Source organism: Oryx dammah, unplaced genomic scaffold (assembly GCF_014754425.2).
Source record: "Oryx dammah isolate SB20612 unplaced genomic scaffold, SCBI_Odam_1.1 HiC_scaffold_26, whole genome shotgun sequence".
NCBI classification, from domain to species: Eukaryota; Metazoa; Chordata; class Mammalia; order Artiodactyla; family Bovidae; genus Oryx; species Oryx dammah.
Window position 1 is genome coordinate 47,606,072 of NW_024070210.1, and position 21,689 is coordinate 47,627,760.

The 21,689-nt window shown below is 37.9% G+C and overlaps 1 protein-coding gene across 4 annotated transcripts in view; it reads right to left on the reverse strand.

The window, feature by feature from the left end:
* Positions 1–21,689, reverse strand: part of RAB27A (RAB27A, member RAS oncogene family) — a 77,302-nt gene that overhangs the window by 15,404 nt on the left and 40,209 nt on the right. For all 4 annotated transcript variants that reach the window (XM_040226566.1, XM_040226564.1, XM_040226565.1 and 1 more), the window contains 3 exons: positions 9,990–10,164; positions 4,370–4,455; positions 2,116–2,219 (listed from right to left, as the gene is read on the reverse strand). In XM_040226566.1, coding sequence (XP_040082500.1) covers positions 2,116–2,219; positions 4,370–4,455; positions 9,990–10,142 — 343 coding nt within the window. In that variant the 5' untranslated portion in view covers positions 10,143–10,164. The remainder of the gene's footprint in view (positions 1–2,115; positions 2,220–4,369; positions 4,456–9,989; positions 10,165–21,689) is intronic.

Consider the following 21,689-nt stretch of genomic DNA (forward strand, 5'->3'; position numbering starts at 1 on the left):
TCAGTTACCTGTTCAATGCAATACTGCCTCTGCTCTGCTATCCACCATTGGCATATGTATATATGTGTACACATATATATATGCTTGTGTGTGTATATATAGATATAATTTATATATATTAAATACATTAAACATAAAAATACATTAAATATTAAAATATACATTAAATATAAAATATATATTTAATTCGATCCCCCAAAGAAGAATGATCCCCTTAATATTCAAACTACTAACAGGCAGAGGAAAAATAAAAAATATATATAATTGACAAATTTTTATTCCTAGTTAAGATTTGTTATTACTACCTCTGACACTGAATCTTTCTGACAGTGAATACACACTTTATACTGAAGATGTGAAATCTCCAATATGTATGTTTTCTTTGCCTAATTGAGCAAGAAGAATTCTTTTACACTATAAGAAAAAAACAAAATAATACACAGAATTTCACATGATTTCATCCTGCACGTAACTAGCCATGAAGCCCAATGGACGAGATTTACCTTGTTCAGAGTTTTGGTTTCTCCCAGTGAAAAACAGGTGGGCTGATGCTCTTCCCACCATGCTGTGCTAAGATTCTATGAGCCCATTTCTAACAACAATCCTTAGAAAGTGCTTAAGAAAGCCCCAGAACTGGTTTGAATGAAGGATGATGAGCAGGGAATGAGGATAAGCGATTAGAAATAGTCACTGCCATTCAGCCAAAAGGGTGTGTGACTCAGACAGGCACTTAACAACGTGAAGCCGAAGCATGACTGACCTGGGGAACCTGTATTTAAGGTATTAAATAGCTCTTCAATTCTTAGTGATTAACTTAGTTGAGAAAGAGCATAAAAAGCCACTGAATCCCCCCATCCCCAAAAAGGCCACTGAATCAAAAGCCAAAAGCTCCATGTCCTTGGGCAAGCCTATTATTCCATAAGACTAAGCATCTTTATCCTAAAATGAGGATACACCACCTCCCTGGATCTCCTCATGGGGGGAACATGGGGACTGGACACAAACAATGTGAAAATGCTTTGAAAACCACAAGACATTCATTAATGACTTATTTAAAAACTCATTTTTAAAAACAAGGTTTTCTACTATAAAAATTACAGCCCATTATCCTTTCATAACACTGAAACTATAAGAAGTTGTTATGTAGTAGGGGTTTATAAATAAGTTCATTCTAAAGATTTGGCTGTTAGGAATTTAATATCACAGGCCTCTCTAGTAGGTTCTCTATGATTCCACCAATACAACCAACAGAGGAAAATGTACATTTGGTCAAGTAGTAGGATTCTAAATGACTACTAACCACTATTGTAAGCTATCAGGCTGTCTCCAAAGAGCCAAAATGCAGGTTCATGTATACTGTGCTGGGGACCACTCTGGCCAAGTTCTAGAGGTTTCTATGACAAGATCCTCCTGGCAAGTGCTCTGGCCCTTTAAATACAGAAGAGACCTTGAGACAGGGTTGCTGCTGCTGCTGCTAAGTCACTTCAGTCGTGTCCGATTCTGTGCAACCCCATAGATGGCAGCCCACCAGGCTCCTCTGTCCCTGGGATTCTCCAGGCAAGAACATTGGAGTGGGTTGCCATTTCCTTCTCCAATGCATGAAAGTAAAAAGTGAAAGTGAAGTCACTCAGCCATGTCCAACCCTCAGCGACCCCGTGGACTGCAGCCTTCCAGGCTCCTCCATCCATGGGATTTTCCAGGCAAGAGTACTAGACAGGGTTAGGATTCATTAATTTTTCAAAAGGGTCAATGTACTACATGTTTTGAACCCTGGGATGGTATCAGACTCGATAGCACTTCTCTAGGCTTCTATCTCCTCATCTATAAAATGGGGATAAGAGTCCTCCTTGTGGGAAAGACTGGTGAAGAGATTACACAGAAAACACTCCATGGATCTAGAGTGCAAGATGCACTCAACAAATGGAGGTTAGCATGACCAGGGAAAGCAGAGGACTTCAGTTACCTTTGCTCCTGAACTAAGAGCCGTGCTCCTTTAAATAGCATTTTAAACAGCATTAGGAGCTCTTACAAAACAACTTACAAAAGAAGTAGAATATAAGAGAGATTCTGTTTCAGGGAGTGGGAAGAAACAGGCAGGGAGACAATACTACTTACTTATCCAGTTTCTGACATTGAGAAAACTCTGCTCATTTGTCAGATCAAAAAGCAGAAGAAAGCCCATAGCATCTCTGAAGAAGGCAGTTGTCAAGCTACGAAACCTGGAACATAAAAGCAGATTGGTCACCTAAACCACACCCCTACTCTGAAACATAAAGCCACCAGCAGTCCCCTCAAGCCTTTTACAACAGTTTATCAATAACAAGTCAGATGTTAAACAACATGCCACTGTTTCTACTAACTTCGCACTATACATGCACACTATGCACAGACCTTACTTGCACAAGGTTTACTGAATTATGCTATTATATAATAGATAGTTTCAACAGTGTAAAATTAGGTACATAATCAATGACATTGAGTACCTTAAAAATATAGTAAATAGGTATTTAGAACAAGAAAAAATATTTGAAAACATATACAGACTTTCTAAAATGCCAACAGTTATTGCAATTTTCTTTTAAAATAAAAACAATTTTTTTAATTTAACAAATTAGATGATGATATTCCAAATGTGTATAATAAGTTATTTATCTAACTGGTAGAAGTTTATGTGTTAATAAGCCACGTGATTTGAAAAACCAGCCTTCTGGACAGGGATGGCAAGAACTAGCTCATGATCTCTTTGTCTCAGCCAAGAATTTATTGTACAATTAAAAGTTAAATAGGCCAAAAGCAACGGTACTTGCTGTGTATGTGTCTTCCTTGTCCTGTGAAAGCCTGACTTGATTTAACATCACGATGTGTTCCACACATGACCTTTTAATTTCAGTCTCTACAGAAATCCCTTATCTCTGAGAACCATTCTTTGGCTTTAGGGTGATGGTAATCAGATTCAATTTCCCCTTTCTTTGTACCCTCTCCACCAAGTATCTGGGCTTCCCACGTGGCCCCGTGGTAAAGAATCTGCCTGCCAATGCAGAAGATCCGAAAGACGCAGGTTCGATCCCTGGGTGGGAAAGATCCTCTGACTTAGGAAACGGTAACCAGCTCCAATATCCATGGGGTCACAAAGAGTTGGACACAACTGAGCACACACGTGCATGCATGCACCAAGGGTTTATCCTGCCATCTCTGTGCCTCTCTCTCTCTCGTAGTAGGTTTTCTCTCATTTTGCCTTTATGCAAAGCCTGCAACTGACAGGCATGGGCTCCAGAGAAGAAAATACTGGTTAAGAATTTGTCCTTTAATTAGCTATTTTAAGTGTTCTCAAGTATTTCTAATCCATGTTTTACACAAAAAGTACTCATCTTTCAGAGATATGGACCAAAATAGTTACAAAAGAAATAGTTCGATATTTGGAATTTGCTTCAAAATAATTGTGGGGCGGGGGTAGTGAGAAGAAGTGAAGGATATACACTAGGTAAGATGGGCCACAACCTGACGTTGGTTGAAATTGGCAAGTCAGTACCTGATTTCACTGTACTCGCCTCTCTACTTCTGTATATACTTGGAGTTTTCCATAAGAAAAAGTTAAACAAACAAATAAAATCCCTTAAAGAAAGTGTGAGAGATAACACAGCTGTAGCTAACTGAAAGCAACTTTAAACAGACCTGTGGTAGCCAAGGGAGGGGTAGGTGGGGGAGGGATGGATTGGGAGTTTGGGACTAGCAGATCCAAACTATTATACAGACAATGGATAATCAACAAGGTTCTATTGTATAGTGCAGGGAACTATACTCAATACCCTGTGATAAACCATAATGGAAAATAATATAAAAAAGAATGTATATATTTGTATAACTGTATCACTTTACTGTATAGCAGAAATTAACACAACACTGTAAATCAACTATATTTCAATCAAAAAAAGTAACTTTATATGAAGATTTCATTTGACATTTTTGTCAAGCAACCTCTGATCATATAAGTTAATTCCAACAAGATTTTTATGCTAGGTTCCAATAATCAAGTAAGGAAAATGCATGCAACTCTAGCTTTCTTTGTGGTTGAGTAAACAAAAGTAAATGGAGACAAGTATACAGGTTTTTAAAAAGGGGTAGAAAAAGAAAGAAGTCCATAAGTAAAAGCATCCATTTTTAAAAGGATTCATTTTCCCTTTGACCTTGTATGAAATAAAGCCACTATTATCATTTCAGACTGATAAATTTCCTGCTAATTTGGCAGCACGGCTTATCCAGGTGCACATCAACGAATCAGTTGGCCTTTTCCTGATCAGGTCACTGTGTGAAGAGTGCATTGTTTTTCCCCTTTGTTTCAGCAAAGAGCACATGACTGAAGATCTCACACCTCTCTTGTCCAGCTGTGTCCCATAACTGCAGGTGGATTCTCTGACCTCTGCCAACAGCTCCATCTGGCCCATTGGCTCTGTACACCTAAAATGGCAAAATGAAAGAGAAAAGAGAACTTCTGAGACTGGTGAACTCTTCTCACTTAGCTATTCAGAATAACTCCCCTAAGTACTTAACCTTCTAAAGAAAATTCCATCTGGAATACAATCTTATTTATATTTTATTTCAAATAATTGTCTCTGGATAACACAATAATTTGTACTAAATGACATAAGCACATTTTTGTTGTTCAGTCACTCAGCTGTGTCTGACTCTTTATGACCCCATGGACTACAGCATGCCAGGGTTCCCTGTCCTTCACTATCTCCTAGAGTTTGCTCAAACTCATGTCTGTTGAATTGATGATGCCATCCAATCATCTCATCCTCTGTTGCCTCTTTCTCCCCTGCTCTCAATCTTTCACAGAATCAGGGTCTTTTTCATTGAGTTGGCTCTTCATTATAATGTGTAAGCACATTATATATCTTTATAAATATATTTTAAAATGTACAAGTAATATATTATTTGGTGGGGGTGGGAGGGAGAGACAGAAAGAGGCAGAAAAAATACTTCTGGAAATAATAGCCAAAAACTTCCAAAATCTGATGAAAACTATTCATGTGCATATTCAAGAAACTCAATGAACTTCAAGAAGGATAAACTTTCTGATACTGACTAGACATATCACCAAACTGCCAAAAATCAAAAGACAGAATTTTTAAAGCATCAAGAGAAAAGTGATTCAATACATATAAGGGATCTCAATAAGACTAAGAACTGATTTATCATTAAGAAACAAATAAATAAAAATGGGGGCCAAAAGGCAGTAGAACAATAAAAAGTACTGAAAGGAAAAAGACTACAAACCGAGAATCCTATTGCCAGCAAAGCTATCCTTCTAATTAAAAGGGAACTTAAAACATTCTCTGATAAACAAAAACATAAAATTCATTGCCAGCAGAACTGCCCTGCAAGAAATAACAAAGACTGAGCTTCAGGCTGAGATGAAAAGACACTAGGCAGTAATTCAAATTCACACAAAGAAATAAAGAGCACCAGTAAAGGTAACTACATGGGTCAATACAAAAGACAATATAAATGGGTTTTCATAACTCTTTCCTGCATCTGACTAAAACACAATTTCATAAAGCAATATTATAAACTCGTGTAGATAGGTACACATTACATAAAGATGCAATATGTATGCAATTTGTATGACAATAACAGTGAAAAGGAATGGGCAAGATATGGACCCATGTAAGAGCAGAGTATGGCATTGAAATTAAGTAGGTATTAATCCAAACTAGACTGTTAAAAATTAAGATAACAATTTTAATCCTCAGGGGAACTATTAAGAAAACAATTCAAAAAATAAAAAGTGAGAAGGGAATTTAAATGGTATACTAGAAAATGTCTATTTGTCTATACCAAACACAAAATAAAGAGGGTGCAAAGAAGTAACAGAACAACAACAAAAAAAGATAAGACATATAGAAAATAAGTAGCAAAATGGCAGACATAAATCCTCCTTTTTTAGTAATTATATTGACTGTAAATGGATTGAAGATTCCAACTGAAAGGCAAGGGTTAGCAGACTAGATTTAAAGATGTGATCCAACTATATGCTATCTACAAAAGACATACTTTAGATTCAAAGACACAAAAAGGTTGTTAGGAAAAGAATGAAAAAAATACAATGCCATGCAAACAATAACCCAAAGAGAGCTTGAGTTATACTAATATGAGACAAAATAGACTTGAAGACAAAAAGAGACAAAAAAGGATATTTTATAATGATAAAAGGGTCAGGTAGTTACCTTTAAGAATACATTAAGAATACATACAGATAAAAAGAGAGAAATAAACAATTTGACAATATTTAGAAACTTCAACACTCTTTTGATAATGGATAAAACAAGCAAGCAGATGAACAAGGAAACAGAAGAGCTGCAGAACACTCTAAGTCAACTAGACATAATATAGACACCTATAGAAGACCTCACCCAACAACTGCAAAACATACGTTCTTCTCAGTTCAGTTCAGTTCAGTCGCTCAGTCATGTCCAACTCTTTGCGACCCCATGAATTGCAGCCATGAAATTAAAAGACGCTTCCTCCTTGGAAGAAAAGTTATGACCAACCTAGATAGCATATTAAAAAGCAGAGACATTACTTTGCCAACTAAGGTCCATCTAGTCAAGGCTATGGTTTTTCCAGTGGCCATGTATGGATGTGAGAGTTGGACTGTGAAGAAGGCTGAGCGCTGAAGAATTGATGCTTTTGAACTGTGGTGTTGGAGAAGACTCTTGAGAGTCCCTTGGACTGCAAGGAGATCCAACCAGTCCATTCTGAAGGAGGTCAGCCCTGGGATTTCTTTGGAAGGAATGATGCTAAAGTTGAAACTCCAGTACTTTGGCCACCTCATGCGATTCCATATGAAACATTCTCAAGGACAGACCTTATGTTAGGTCATCAAACAAGTCTTGACAAGTTTAAGAGACTAAAGTTATACAAAATACATTTTCTAACCATAATGTGGTTTTAAAAAAAGATTAGAAATCATTTACAGAAAGGAATTTGGGGAATTCATAAGTATGTGGAAATTAAACAATACAGTCTTAAACCGCCAATGGGTCAAAGAAGAAACATAATGGAAACTAGAAAGCATTTTTAGATGAATGAAAAGCACAACATACAAAAAGTAGCTTCACTGCTAAAGTAGTGCTCAGAGGTAAATGTATAGCAGTAAACACCTATATTAAAAAACAAGAAAGATCTCAAATCAATAACTTAAACTTCAACCTTAAAAAACTAGAAAAATAAAAGTAAACTAAATCCAAAGCAAACAGAAGGAAAGAATAATAAAGATTAGAGTAGAAATAAATTATCTTTTCTTTGAAAAGCTCAAGAAAATTGATAAACCTTTAGTTAGACTAAGAATAAAAATAGGAGATTCAAATTCCTAAAATCAGAAATGAAAGGACAACACTACCAACTTTAAATATATAAAAAGATTATAAAGGAATAGTATGAACAACCATATTCCAAAAAATTGGATAGCTTAGAAGAAATGGAGAAATTTTTAGACACAAACAATTGAAACTAACTCAAGAAAAAACAGAAAATCTAAAGAGACATATAGCTAGTAAGAAGACTGAATTCATAATAAAAGTAACTTCCCACAAAGACAAGACCAGGCCCAAATGTCTTCACTAGTGAATTTTATCAAATGTTTAGAATTAACAGCCATCCTTCCCAAACTCTTTCAAAATACAGAAAAGAAGGAAATATTTCCCACTTCATTCTATGAGGTCTTTATTATCCTGATACCGAAAACAAAGCTATGAGGGGGGAAAAAGGATAGACCAATATCCATTTTGAATACAGACACCAAAATACTAGCAAACAGAATCCAACAACATATAAAAAGGATTATATACCATGACTGAGTGGAATTTATTGTAAGAACAAGGTTGGGTTAACATACAAAAACCAATCAATATCGATTTATAATGGAACAGAACAGTTCTAGAATAAAGGACTAAAACCACACAATCATCTCAACAGACACAGAAAAAGCACCTGAAAAAATCCAACACCTTTCATAATAAAAATGCTCAACAATTAGGAATAGAAGATAACATCCTGGATCTGAAAAACACCATCTATGAAAAACACACAGCTTCTATTTTACTTTATGGTGACCGAATGTTTTCTCCTTAGAATCAAAGACAAGACAAAGATGTCCTCCTACAACATTTCTACTCAGCATTTTACTGGAGGCACTCATTAGGGCTAATAGAAAAAAAAAAAAGAAAGCATATCCAACTTGGAAAAGAAGAAGTATAACAGAAGATAGGAGGATCTTGTATATTGGAAATCCTAAGGAATAAACACACACAGATACACACACAGATACAGACACCCCCTCCACCAGCACACATGCAGGTTATATCAGAAACAATAAACAAGTTCAGTACTGTTCCAGTATACAAGCTCAACTTACAAAATAAGTTGTATTTCTATACACTGGCAAAGAATAATTCAAAAATAAAATTAAGAAAACAATTTAAAACAGCATAAAAAATTAAGATATTGAGGAATAAATTTCATTTAAAAAGTATAAAATATATTCTGAAAGCTATAAAATATTGTTGAAAGAAATTAAAGAAGATCTAAATGGCAAAAAATTCCATGTTCACAAATCAGAAGACTTAATATTGTTAAGATGTGAATGCTTCCTAGGTGGCACAGTGGTAAAGAATCTGCCTGCCAATGCAGGAGATGTGGGTTCAATCCCTGGGTCAGGAAGATCCCTTGGAGTAGGAAATGGCAACCCACTCCAGTACTCGTGCCTGGAAAATTCCATGGACAGAGGAACCTGGTGGACTATACAGGCCATGGGGCCACAAAGAGTCTGACACAACTGAGCATGCGTGCACTCCCCAAATTGTTCTACAGATTCAGTGCAATCCCTGTCAGAATTTCAGCTGATTTCTTTGTAGAAATTAATAAGATGACCCTAAAATTCATTTGAAATTGCAAGCATCCCAAAATAATCATGAAAAAGACAATGGTATAAAATGAGCTACAAGGATATATTGTACAACACAGAGAATATAGCCAATACTTTATAATAACTATAAATAGAATATAACCTTTAAAAATTTATAATAACTATAAATAGAATATAACCTTTAAAAATTGTAAATCATTATATGGTACACCTGAAACTTACACAATACTGTATATCAACTATACCTTAATTTAAAAATAATTTTAAAACAAAACAAAACAGTGGTAGTAGAAGAAAAGGCTTCTGGTAGTAGAATAAAAGACTTAGAGTGGATCAGAAAGAATGAATTCTTCTGTCCTCGAAGCCAGAAACTCTGCATATTTCCCAAGTAGAATATGCTCCACCAAAGGGTCTTTGTCCTTAGTCTTCCTGACTACTTGGTGACCTGCTTTATGGGAATGGTTGCTTTTTTAGTAAGAAATGTAGTTCCTGGACACACCAACCTCCTGACTTCCTCTCTACCCCCAGAATAACTTGTCTTGCAGTCCTTTAAAAAAAAATAAATACGATTGTTAAAAAGAACCTCTTCTCTTGTTCTACAGAACCCTACTGTTCTTTTGGTTACTTCCTGGATCCATATGCACAGTCATTCCCACCCGTCTTCAACCTCACACTCCTGGTGGGGTCAATGAGTTCCGCCACCTAGTGAATGGGGCTGCTGAGGCCTTAATTAAGAGAAAAGCAGGGTGGTTTGCAAGCTTCATAATAAAGGTAGACAAATCACTTTTCAGAATTCAGAAGGAAGATACCAGCCAGAAGTATATCAAGGAAATTTTTTAAAAATCTTCACTTTTACTTTATTTTACCTGCTTGGTTTTATGTGAAGTGTCCTCAGTTACAGCCTTTAATCACATTGCTCAGACTGAACATAATACACTTTCATATGCACCCTTTAATTTTAGATTCCAACCTTTGTCCTCCTAATTCCTATGAAGTAAATAAAACAGACAGGCAAAGGTTGACTCAGAGATTACATTTTTATATGGAAGGATGCAGAACTTACCACCCTCTTTTCCCTGAAATCAATGCCGACTGTTGTGATGAATTTGGAGTTAAATTTACCATCTGTGTACTGATAAAGCACACTGGTCTTCCCTACTCCCGAGTCTCCCAGAGCTAAAAACTTGATGAGGTAATCATAGTCTCCATCAGACATAATGAAGAACTCAGTGGGTCACCTGAAAAATACAAACAAATGCATATTCACCAAAAACTCATTAGACAATATTAGAATCCTCTGCTAATAAAGTGACTTCTTTTAATATCCAGTTCAACAAATACTCCTACATAACACCTATATGCCTAAGGGTTCTGTGAAGAAAGGGTTAGACATTATTCACTGTCCCAAAGACTTAATCATTCGCTAGATATGCTACTGAACTGTGCTGTGCTGTTATAGTACCCTTAAAACAAAAATTCCAACTGAGAATGAAAATCAAGAAGATAATGGTCACTATCTTACACAAAGATTGTATATAATAAAAGTTAACAGAACAAGGGAAGAAACAGAATGTTTGTTGTTGTTTAGTCCTTAAGTAGTATCTGACTCTTTTTGGACCCCATGGACTGTATAGCTTGCAAGGCTCCTCTGTCCATGGGATTTCCCAGGCAAGAATACTGGAGTAAATTGCCATTTCTTTCTCCAAAGAGAATGTTACAGGAATAATAATAATTCTTAGAGTGCAAGTGGTTGCAACTGTACCTCCTTTTTCAAAGTCTCCTAGTGCTATATCCTTGGCTTCTCTCTTGGACATCTAGGCAATTTCGTTTATCCTATGCATTTTCACATGTCATTACAGTTTCTTCAAAGATAATGCTAATAAAACTTGGTTTGCAGCTTCCTCACATGTTATTATTGTCACCTGCTGCTGCTGCTGCTGCTGCTGCTAAGTCGCTTCAGTCGTGTCCGACTCTGTGCGACCACCAGGCTCCCCCATCCCTGGGATTCTCCAGGCAAGAACACTGGAGTGGGTTGCCATTTTCTTCTCCAATGCAGGAAAGTGAAAAGTGAAAGTGAAGTCGCTCTGTAGTGTCTGACTCTTAGCGACCCCATGGACTGCAGCCCAACAGGCTCCTCCGTCCATAGGATCTTCCAGGCAAGAGTACTGGAGTGGGTTGCCGTTGCCTTCTCCTACTACATATTAAATCAGATTTTTCTGGAATATCACTACTCACTTGAGAACTGAGTTCCATCATGAAGGGCTCATTTACCTACATTTGCCTTGATAGTCTATAGGAAATGCTACCAATTCAGCTCTTCAGCACTGGCCAAAACAAGTCTACCTTTGAGAATAAATATTCTTGTTTTTATAGCAAGACCTAACCATGGTTACCTTTTATCTTTTGCAATCAGCACTTTTCAAATTTTATTTTTAATCCTTTAAATAGATTCAAACTATTCAAGATATTAATCTGACTGGACACATAGTCTATCTTCAGGGAACGCTTACTTCTTTTTATCCTCCCATTTCTAATACCAATAAATCCTCTTGAAAATCAGAAAAACAATCATCCTGTTATCACTGACAATGCTATCTGCCCATCAACATAAACATTTACCTATCCACATACACATCATAAGTCCTCCATTAAACTCTGCTGGTTTGGGGGACCTCCCCCGTGGTGAAGTATCACCTCCCAATGCAGAGGATGCAGGTTTGATCCCTGGTGGGGGAACTAAAATCCCACATGCTGCCAGGCAACTAAGCCCATGTGCTGCAACTAGAGAAGCCCCTGCAAAGCCACAACTAGAGAAAGCCCACATGTGGCAACAAAGAGCCCACGCACTGCAATAAAGACTCAGTGTAGCCAAAATAAAGGGAAAAAAATTCTGCTGATTTCCCTCTCACTGTCCCCTTTTCACCCGGTCAGCTCCTATCCAGAAACTTAACCACAACTCTCAATGCTTCCTATTGGATTATTCCTACAGATACATAAAATTAATAAAAGCTCAGGCAAGGACATTCACTGACTTTTCAAGGTTGCCTCCCCTAGCCCATCCTCAATTTGGTGACTCACCTTATGCTCAAAAATCCTGAATTCTGATTCCCAAGAGCTGCTGCAGTGACCTCTGCAGAGTGCCTTAGTGCAGAGCTATGACCTCACATTCAGATATGGCTGGTCAGTCACTAAGGGCAAAGCCTCTACAAACATTCAGCACTCTGTTTGCACACTGTAAAGAGTGACACAGTGCAGATGATGGCTTTCCATTTACAGCTTCTGTACGCACAGGTGCAGGTTGCCAGTATTGATGGTATGCAACAGAACACTTCTCCAGAAGATGACCACTTGGGCACAAATAAAGACTAGCATGTTTCATCACAGCATCTGACTGGCTCCAAGTTATTCATAAATAAGAGATAAGAATTGAAAAGTAGGTCCAGATAACATCAAACCATCTGGGGGAGGGGGGTTCCCCTCCAAATAAATGAGAAAGCAGAAAGCAACTCCAAATTCTGCAAGGAGAGTGATGTAAGAACTTTCTGTGGCTACCTTGTTTCCTCTTTATTTTTATTTTGAAAAAAAGTTGGTCATTTCCATAAATATGTTTTTGTATCACTTTAGGTACAGGAGAAAATGTTGTCATCAATGGCACACTCTTCTAGAACTCTCTAAACCTACTTAAATGGAATTCAAAGACAGATGACTGTATCTTTAGGGCCCCCAAATTTAAAGTGTTTAGTTATCGTGGGAGAAGAATTATACACCTAAGTCTATAAATGGTCTTCATGGATTTTGTTTTCTATTCATGGTAACAGCAATACATAACAGTCTGTTCAAAACCAAACCATCATAAAAGAAGTATTAACAAACGAAATACCGCAACTGACAGTACAAACATCACTGTTGGTATTAATCATAATTTATATTCTTTAGACTACACCTTTAGATAATTATCTGCCTTGTTTACCTGAAAATAAATGTTCAGACCTTCCATTTCCTGGGTTGTTTGCTAAACAATAAAACAGAATCCAGAGAGTTTAACTCATTTGCACAGTCTAGAACAAATGTCTCCTAACTTCAAGTCCAATGTCTATTCTACCCCAAGCTTTGTGGCCATTACTCAAATTTTTACAAATGCATGTTGGACTTAGAAGCGACCAGGTTTGGGGGACTTCCCTAGTAGTTCAGTGGTTAAGAATCTACCTTGCAATGTTGGGGATGTGGATACAATTCCTGGACAGGAAACTAAGATCCCACATGCCATGGAGCTACTGAGCCCATGTGCCACAACTAGAGAGTCTGTGTGCTGCAATGAAAGATCCTACTTTACCATGATTAAGACCTGACAAAGCCAAATAAATAGATAAATATATATTTTTTAAAGTGCCCAGATTTGGTATCATACAAGGTAGCCTAACAGGAAACACGTGACTCCTGAAGCCAAGCAGAGCTAGACTGATTCCACGTCTCCCACCTACTGGCTACTCAGATGTTTTTCAACCTTGGATTTTCAGGTTTCCATTCTATGAAAAGGAAGATAATGTACACTACTTCACCCCATTGTTCTAAGGATTGAACGAGACACTGTTTGTGGAGTGCCCAGGACAATGCTTGGCAGATGCTGGGTACTCAGTAAATGCTGGCTCAAGCTCCTCTCCCGACTCTGGACATATCGGACAGGGCTCTGAAGACCTAAAACAATTCTGAAATAGCCTCTGGGCAGCTTGAAACATGCATTTCTGACACAAAAGATTACTGACTGGCTCGGAGTAGTTCATTTAGTCAGAAAAGAAGACCCTCTTTTTTGGCTAAATCTAACCATTTTCAATTAATTTTAAGTAGATGCATCATTTTCAAAAGAGTTAGAACTAGCCTAAAATCAGGTTTAAATTACATAAAACACTTCAATCCATTCTAACCAATTCATACTTGTTCAAAAGAACCTCAATGGTTCATTCTGGTTGAGAATGAAAGAGTTAAGTTCAAAGACGTTCTACCTACAAAACCATTTCTGATTGATCTAAAGCCACTTTGGCTAAAACCACATGTGTCTAACCATTTAGCTCTGGTTTCAAGAGCTCAAATAGGCTTCAGGCTGGTTTTAGCTAGCTCAAATAAGCTCTCACTTGGATAAGCAGGTTCTGACTGATTCACATGAGGTTTGATTGGTTCAGAATAAATTTCACTGAATCAAGTTAGCACTGACCAATTAAATCTATCTCTAACTGGACCACAGTTGCTCTAAGTTTATCAAACCACTTGTAACTAGTTCAAGGTGAAAACTGGTTCAAAACAATCCAAGTTGAGACTTCCCTGGTGGTCCATAGGCAAAGACTCGGTGTTCTATGCAGGGGTCCTGGGTGTGATCCCTAGTCAGGGAACACGGGGCTTCCCTTGTGGCTCAGCCGGTAAAGAATTCGCCTGCAATGTGGAAAACCTGGGTTTGATCCCCCGGTTGGGAAGATCCCCTGGAGAAGGGAAAGGCTTCCCATTCCAGTTATTCTGGCCTGGAGAATTCCATGGACTGTATAGTCCATGGAGTCGTAAAGAGTCAGACACAACTGTGCAACTTTCACTTTCACTTTCAGGGAACTAGATCCCACAGGCCACAACTAAGAGTTTGCATGCCACAATGAAGACTGAAGACCCCACGTGTTGCAACTAAGACCCAGTGCAGCCAAAAAATAAACATTAAAAAAAAAAAGTCCAAATTGACTGATCAGATGTTCAGTTTAAGACTAAAAAAGTAAAATGATCATCAGAAGCATAAAAGCAATGGTTTGGTGTTTTAAACTTATGCCAAATCAATAAAATTAAAATTTTATTTATAATCACCACAATTGTAGACAATCTGTACTCAAAAATGTATCTCCACCACAGTATAGGATCTTTCAACAACTGAACAATATGTCCATGTTGGAGTACAGTATACTGGTTGGGAGAAAGGACACTGTCTGAGGAGAAAACAATAAACAACAGGAAAAGGCATGATGAGTGACACCAGCCTCTTGGGTTGAGAACTCACCTCCTGACTTATCTCAAGGATCTGGCAGCAAAACATTGATCTGTGATCCAACAATGAAATATAAATTTCAGTTGGGCGGAACATTCAGCAAATTGGGAGGCTATTTAGAGTTTGTTCTAAATTGGACACAATGACCAGGCTGGTTTGGGTTAACAGAGACCAGAATTCTAAACAGTAAGGAAGCTGCAAGGAAATACAAGGTTTCAGGGAACAGGCAGGTCTTCAAATTGTTAATAGAGATTTTTCAGGGTTTTGGCAGGATATTGATGGTGATAGGTTTCTTATCTGAGATTCAGGTAGGTCTTCATATAGAACCATCTTCGTACGAAAAATTACTTTTGTTACTCAAGTCCTGAGTGGTGTCTCTGGAGCCTATTCTTCAGGAGAAAAAAATATTCCACTCCTCAATTATGGAAATAATGAATTATTTTTCAGTATCAGTTGAGTCGCTCAGTCATGTCTGACTCTTTGCGACCCCATGAACCGCAGCACACCAGACCTCCCTGTCCATCACCAACTCCCGGAGTCCACCCAAACCCATGTCCATTAAGCTGGTGATGCCATCCAACCATCTCATCCTCTGTCATCCCCGTCTCCTCCTGCCTTCAATCTTTCCCAGCATAGGGGTCTTTTCCAATGAGTCAGCTCTTCACATCAGGTGGCCAAAGTATTGGAGTTTCAGCTTCAGCATCAGTCCTTCCAATGAACACCCAGGACTGATCTCCTTTAGGATGGACTGATTGGATCTTCTTGCAGTCCAAGGGACTCTCAAGAGTCTTCTCCAACACCACAGTTCAAAAGCATCAATTCTTCGGTGCTCAGCTTTCTTTATAGTTCAACTCTCACATCCATACATGACCACTGGAAAAACCATAGCCTTGACTAGACAGACCTTTGTTGACAAAGTAATGTCTCTGCTTTTTAATATGCTACCTAGGTTGGTCATAACTTTCCTTCCAAGGAGTAAGCATCTTTTAATTTCATGGCTGCAATCACCATCTGCAGTGATTTTAGAGCCCAGAAAAATAAAGTCAGCCACTGTTTCCACTGTTTCCCATCTATTTGCCATGAGGTGATAGAACCAGATGCCATGATCTTCGTTTTCTGAATATTGAGCTTTAAGCCAGCTTTTTCACTCTCTTTCACTTTCATCAAGAGGCTCTTTAGTTCTTCTTCACTTTTTTCCATAAGGGTGGTGTCATCTGCATATCTGAGGTTATTGATATTTCTCCTGGCAATCTTGATTCCAGCTTGTGCTTCATCCAGCCCAGCATTTCTCATGATGTACTCTGCATAGAAGTTAAATAAGCAGGGTGACAATATACAGCTGTGACGTACTCCTTTCCCTATTTGGAACCAGTCTGTTGTTCCATGTCCAGTTCTAACTGTTGCTTCCTGACCTGCATACAGGTTTCTCAAGAGGCAGGTCAGGTGGTCTAGTATTCCCATCTCTTTTTATGTTGGTATTTTAGCACACAAAGGGGAACAGAATAAAATACACAATGCAGAATTTGGGGCACTCAAACAACATGTTGTGCACACCACTTCCAGCAAGTACTCCAACCTACTGATCCTTGGGAAGCCAGTTCATCAAGGCCTCCCAATTGCATTGCTCTTACTAAAAATATGTCAGATGCCCACATGTCAAGCACTTTGCATGCATTAGGGCAAAACCCTCATCACAGCCCTAAAGATACACATCATACATACTTCCTCCCTTGGAAAAATCTCAGTGCCATTCTATCATGAATGCCACAGTGAAAGGATGAGTAAGTGGGTCTTGGGCAGTCTAACACATGTCAGCATGGACTCAATTCCAACGTATTGTTGAGAGACAGAAAGAAGTGGAGGTTAAGCGCATGGACTCTAGAATCACAACACATGTGAGTTCAGTCATGTCACTTTAGAAAACTTAATGTCTTTTGCCTCAGGGTCTCCATTTTAAAAATGGTAATGATATTCTATTCTTAATACTATTATGTATATGCTTTGTTATTTTAACTTTTTATTAGTAGGATGTATCTTATATTTCACAGTTTTACAAACTATGACAACTTGCAATTGTTTGTAAATAAAATGGCACTAGAAATACAGTTGTGTGAAAACTTTTCAAAAGCATCTTCTAGCAAAATCAAGATACAGCATTAACACATTTAGATTTGATGAAGCACAATAGTAAATCTATCTCAAACATCTGTTGTGAGAACTGAGTTAGTGTATACATATAAAGTTTGGAATAGTGCTTGGCACACAATAACTGCTATTAGCATCATTACCTAGCAGTCTAGTTCTGAAGGGTCAATACCCAGGCAATCTTCTTCCCTAGAAATCTAAAAAGAGAACTGAATCTCTAAAGTGAAAATAAGACATAAAATAAGACTCTATGGAGAGCATTTGAACATAAGGTCACTTCTTTCAACACAATGCCTCCTGGAGGAAGTAGCATCTAAACCTCAAGGAAATGTCTTCTATTAATAAAAGACAAGAATGCACTCAATTTGGGATAGGCAAAAGACTTTATCCAGCTCACTTCTTTCTCTCCTCCTTACACAAATATTTTTTCAAAGTGCTCTCCACCCTCACTCTCATCAGAGTAACAATAGAAGGCAAGGAACACCCACTTCTTCAACAAGTACCATGTGGTGACCAATGCCTGGTAAGAGAAAGTCAATGATCTTCTTCCTTATTTGAAAAACAAAATATATTTTAATTGCTCTTCAGGAAATAAGATAGAAGAAAATGGTTTGGCTAACACAAAGGGGAAGATCTGTGTGTGTGTGTGTGTGTGTGTGTGTGTGTGTGAATCTCTGTGTCTCTGAGTGTCTCTCTCTCCCTCACACACACACAACATAGTCCAAATTCTCCATGAAGCTCCCTATTAAATTCAGTCATAGATTCTGGCCTTAGGATCCCCTATCACAAGGCAGAGTCATCCTAAAGTTATCCCAGATAATCCGGCCAGTTCTTGAAAGCTTGATTTTCCCTCTATCAACCATATTTAGTACAGAGAGTAACAAAGCAGGGAGAGATAATATTACCTGAACCACTACCATATGCCACAAATGGTGGTAGACAGTCATGACTTTTTGTCATCATCCTTAAGGAGAACTTCAAGTCTGTATAAGAAAGGGATGTTCTCTTAATATGGTGGTAAGGAGGTTTGGGTTCAAATTCTGAACCCTTGTTGGTGTGACTTGGTCCACGTTCTTCACACTAAGCCTCCATTCTTAAACTACAAAGTAGAAATAACATTACAAACCTCACTGGGTTACCTTAAGGATGAACTGACATAAACTACAGAAAATTTTAGCACACGGCTTGGTCTGCATTCTGTTCAATAACTGAAATTTCTCTTTATCAATACTATTACTAAAGCATAGCGTCATCACATTCTTATTAAGCAAAGCATGTAATTTTACAATCAGTGCCTGAACCTTCTGAAAAAATTGAAAAATTCAATTTAGGTGCAGTCATGTACAAGGCCTTTATCACAAAAGTTACCTTGGCATTCTGATCTAACAGTGAGTTTTAACTGGGTGATTTCAGCACTGTCAGAGCTAGAGGGTTCATCACCAAAGCATTTTATAATATACCAAGATTTGAGTAGGGGCAACTTGTGTTTACCAAATGAGCTCTGGCTACCACTGTCTTCAGTTCAGTTCAGTTGCTCAGTTGTGTCCGACTCTTTGTGAACCCATGAATCGCAGCACACCAGGCCTCCCTGTCCATCATCAACTCTAGGAGTTCACCCAAACTCATGTCCATTGAGTCAGTGATGCCATCCAACCATCTCATCCTCTGTTGTCCCCTTCTCCTCCTGCCCCCAATCCCTCCCAGCATCAGGGTCTTTTCCAATGAGTCAGCTCTTCGCATCAGGTGGCCAAAGTATTGGAGTTTCAGCTTCAGCATCAGTCCTTCCAATGAATACCCAGGACTTATCTCCTTTAGAATGGACTGGTTGGATCTCCTTGCAGTCCAAGGGACTCTCAAGAGTCTTCTCCAACACCACAATTCAAAAGCATCAATTCTTCAGCGCTCAGCCTTCTTCACAGTCCAACTCTCACATCCATACATGACCACTGGAAAAACCATAGCCTTGACTAGACAGACCTTTGTTGACAAAGTAATGTCTCTGCTTTTTAATATGCTATCTAGGTTGGTCATAACTTTCCTTCCAAGGAGTAATTTCATGGCTTTTTATTTTAATTTTATGGCTATAATTACCATCTGCAGTGATTTTGGAGCTCCAAAAAATAAAGTCTGACACTGTTTCCACTGTCTTAGGTCACTGCAATTGCTACACCCTGAAGTGAAACACATTTACTTTCACTGTGAAAGCAAGATTTGTACTGCCCAAGAGTGGGGCTCCCCATTTCTACAGTAGGAGACACCCTCTGCTTTCTGTGCACATGACCTTCCTCTTCTCAATTTATGGTCTAGTTTGAATGGATACATTTCCACCCTCCTGAATAGGTTGACAGTGAAATAGATGAAATTATAAACAAAGAGCTTATCTTGTTTGTGCAAAGATCTTAGGTAGGGACTTCCTTGATGGTCTGGTGGCTAAGATTCTGAGCTCCCAATGCAGGGAGCCAAGGTTCAATTCCTGGTCAGGAAACTAGATCCCACATGTGGCAACTAAGACACAATGCAGCCAAATAAATAAAAGTAAATATTAAAAACATTAAAAGAAAAAAAAAGATTTCATGTGCCATAACGAAGATCAAAGACCTCACGTGCTACAATTAAGACTTGGTGTAAACAAATAATTATTCTTTTCAAGAAGATCTTAGATAGAGAGAAGTTAAGTAGAAATGTAATGGCTTTGAAAAATAGACAGGAACTGGAATCTCTTTATTTCTTGTCTCCTTATTGAAAGATGACTTTGGCTTTATCTAAATTCAGAATATTAGATTATATGTGCATTACATATTCACCTATAACCTATGATTTGTAAATGGATTCTTCTCAACATAGTGTTTTGTAGTAATATCATACATCCACCATTAATAGTGAAAAGAAAGGCACGTGACTAAAAACTGACAGAATCTAAATTTACATATCTTAATATTTATACATGTGCCTGTTACATAGGAATATTCCATTTTCCCTATTTAAACAAAGTGAAAAGACTAACTTCTAGCAGATGATGATATCTAAATGTCATTTAGATGATATCTAAAGTGCCAAATTATTCAAAGAAAAAAAAGAATTATCTACAAAAACTGTTGAATTAAATATACATTTCCAAATATTGCCAGGACATCCAAATATATCATTTGTAAAAGCATCCTTCAGACATTTGCAATTCTTTATGAGTATTAAAGAGAAGGTCCAGAATAAAGAAAAAATAAACAGTCCAAACCCAAGAGTTGACCTACTATTTCTGAGATGTTACCATCACTTCTGTAGGTAACCAACATAAACCAGTAGACAAATAATTCAAGCAACTACAAAAAGAAGAGGCACTGGAATGTTTCATGGAAGTAGAAAATGTTCTTCTGGAAGACCACTATCAACAACTCAAATAAGATACTGGCTTTTTTGTTTTTTTAAGATATAAAGATCATTGATTCATTTATTCCAAAGACATTATTTGTTGTCCACACCTCTTTTAGGATCAGAATACAATGTTTACCGAAATTTATAAAAAGTAAACACTGGGTGTTGTATTACTCACAATTTGTGACAAGTACATCTTGTTTTATAGACACAGGGTAACAGGAATAAAGGTGTACTACAGAATCTGTCACTTGTGAAATATAGGCAATACCGTGGTAATAGGAGTGGCTGTTTGGTTTGCTGAGTAATATCTCAAATAATGTGAAAGTGCCCCCATAATGGTCACAACCACATGTCCTATCAATGGAATGTCTCGCCCATGGCTAAATGTGCTTCTTAAAGACACCATGAAGCAAGGAAGACTCCAAGAATTACAAAGAAGTGAAATACCTGTGAAGTCTACTCCCTTGAAGACAATGAAGGAGTCAAGGTCTCCAAATTCAAACAATGGGACACCACCACCCACCTGTGTAAAGTGAGTAGCAAAATGCGTGGTGGAAACCGATATATCATAGCTCTTCTAATGACTGCAACAGATTAAGGTTGGAAAACTGATATTATGTCATTAAGACTGGTGTTTTTTTCCTGATATCTTAAGAGGGACACTGAACCTAATAAAGCTCCCAAAGAATGGAGTAAAAGTATTTTCTGAAAATGGAAAAGGAGGAGTGACCTAAGCTTGGTTCAGTTCAGTTGCTCAGTCGTGTCTGACTCTTTGCAACCCCATGAAATGCAGCATGCCAGGCTTCCCTGTCCATCACCAACTCCCAGAGTTTATTCAAACTCATGCCCTTTGAGTCAGTGATGCCATCCAACCATCTTATCCTCTGTAGTCCCCTTCTCCTCCTTCCTTCAATCTTTCCCAGCATCAGGGTCTTTACAAATGAGTCAGTTCTTTGCATCAGGTGGCCAAAGTATTGGAGTTTCAGCTTAAGCATCAGTCCTTCCAATGAGTATTCAGGACTAGAGAAGGGAATGGCAAACCACTTCAGTATTCTTGCCTTGAGAACCCCATGAACAGTATGAAAAGATCTAAGCTACCTGGAAGGCAATATATCTGCAAGACTAACTGATTCGTAGAGGAAATCCTGCTATTAAGTTTTGAAGAAGTAGAAGTGAAGAGTCGTTGGCTATGCCAGAGTGATGCCAAGCTCCCAGGGCTAAGACTCAAAG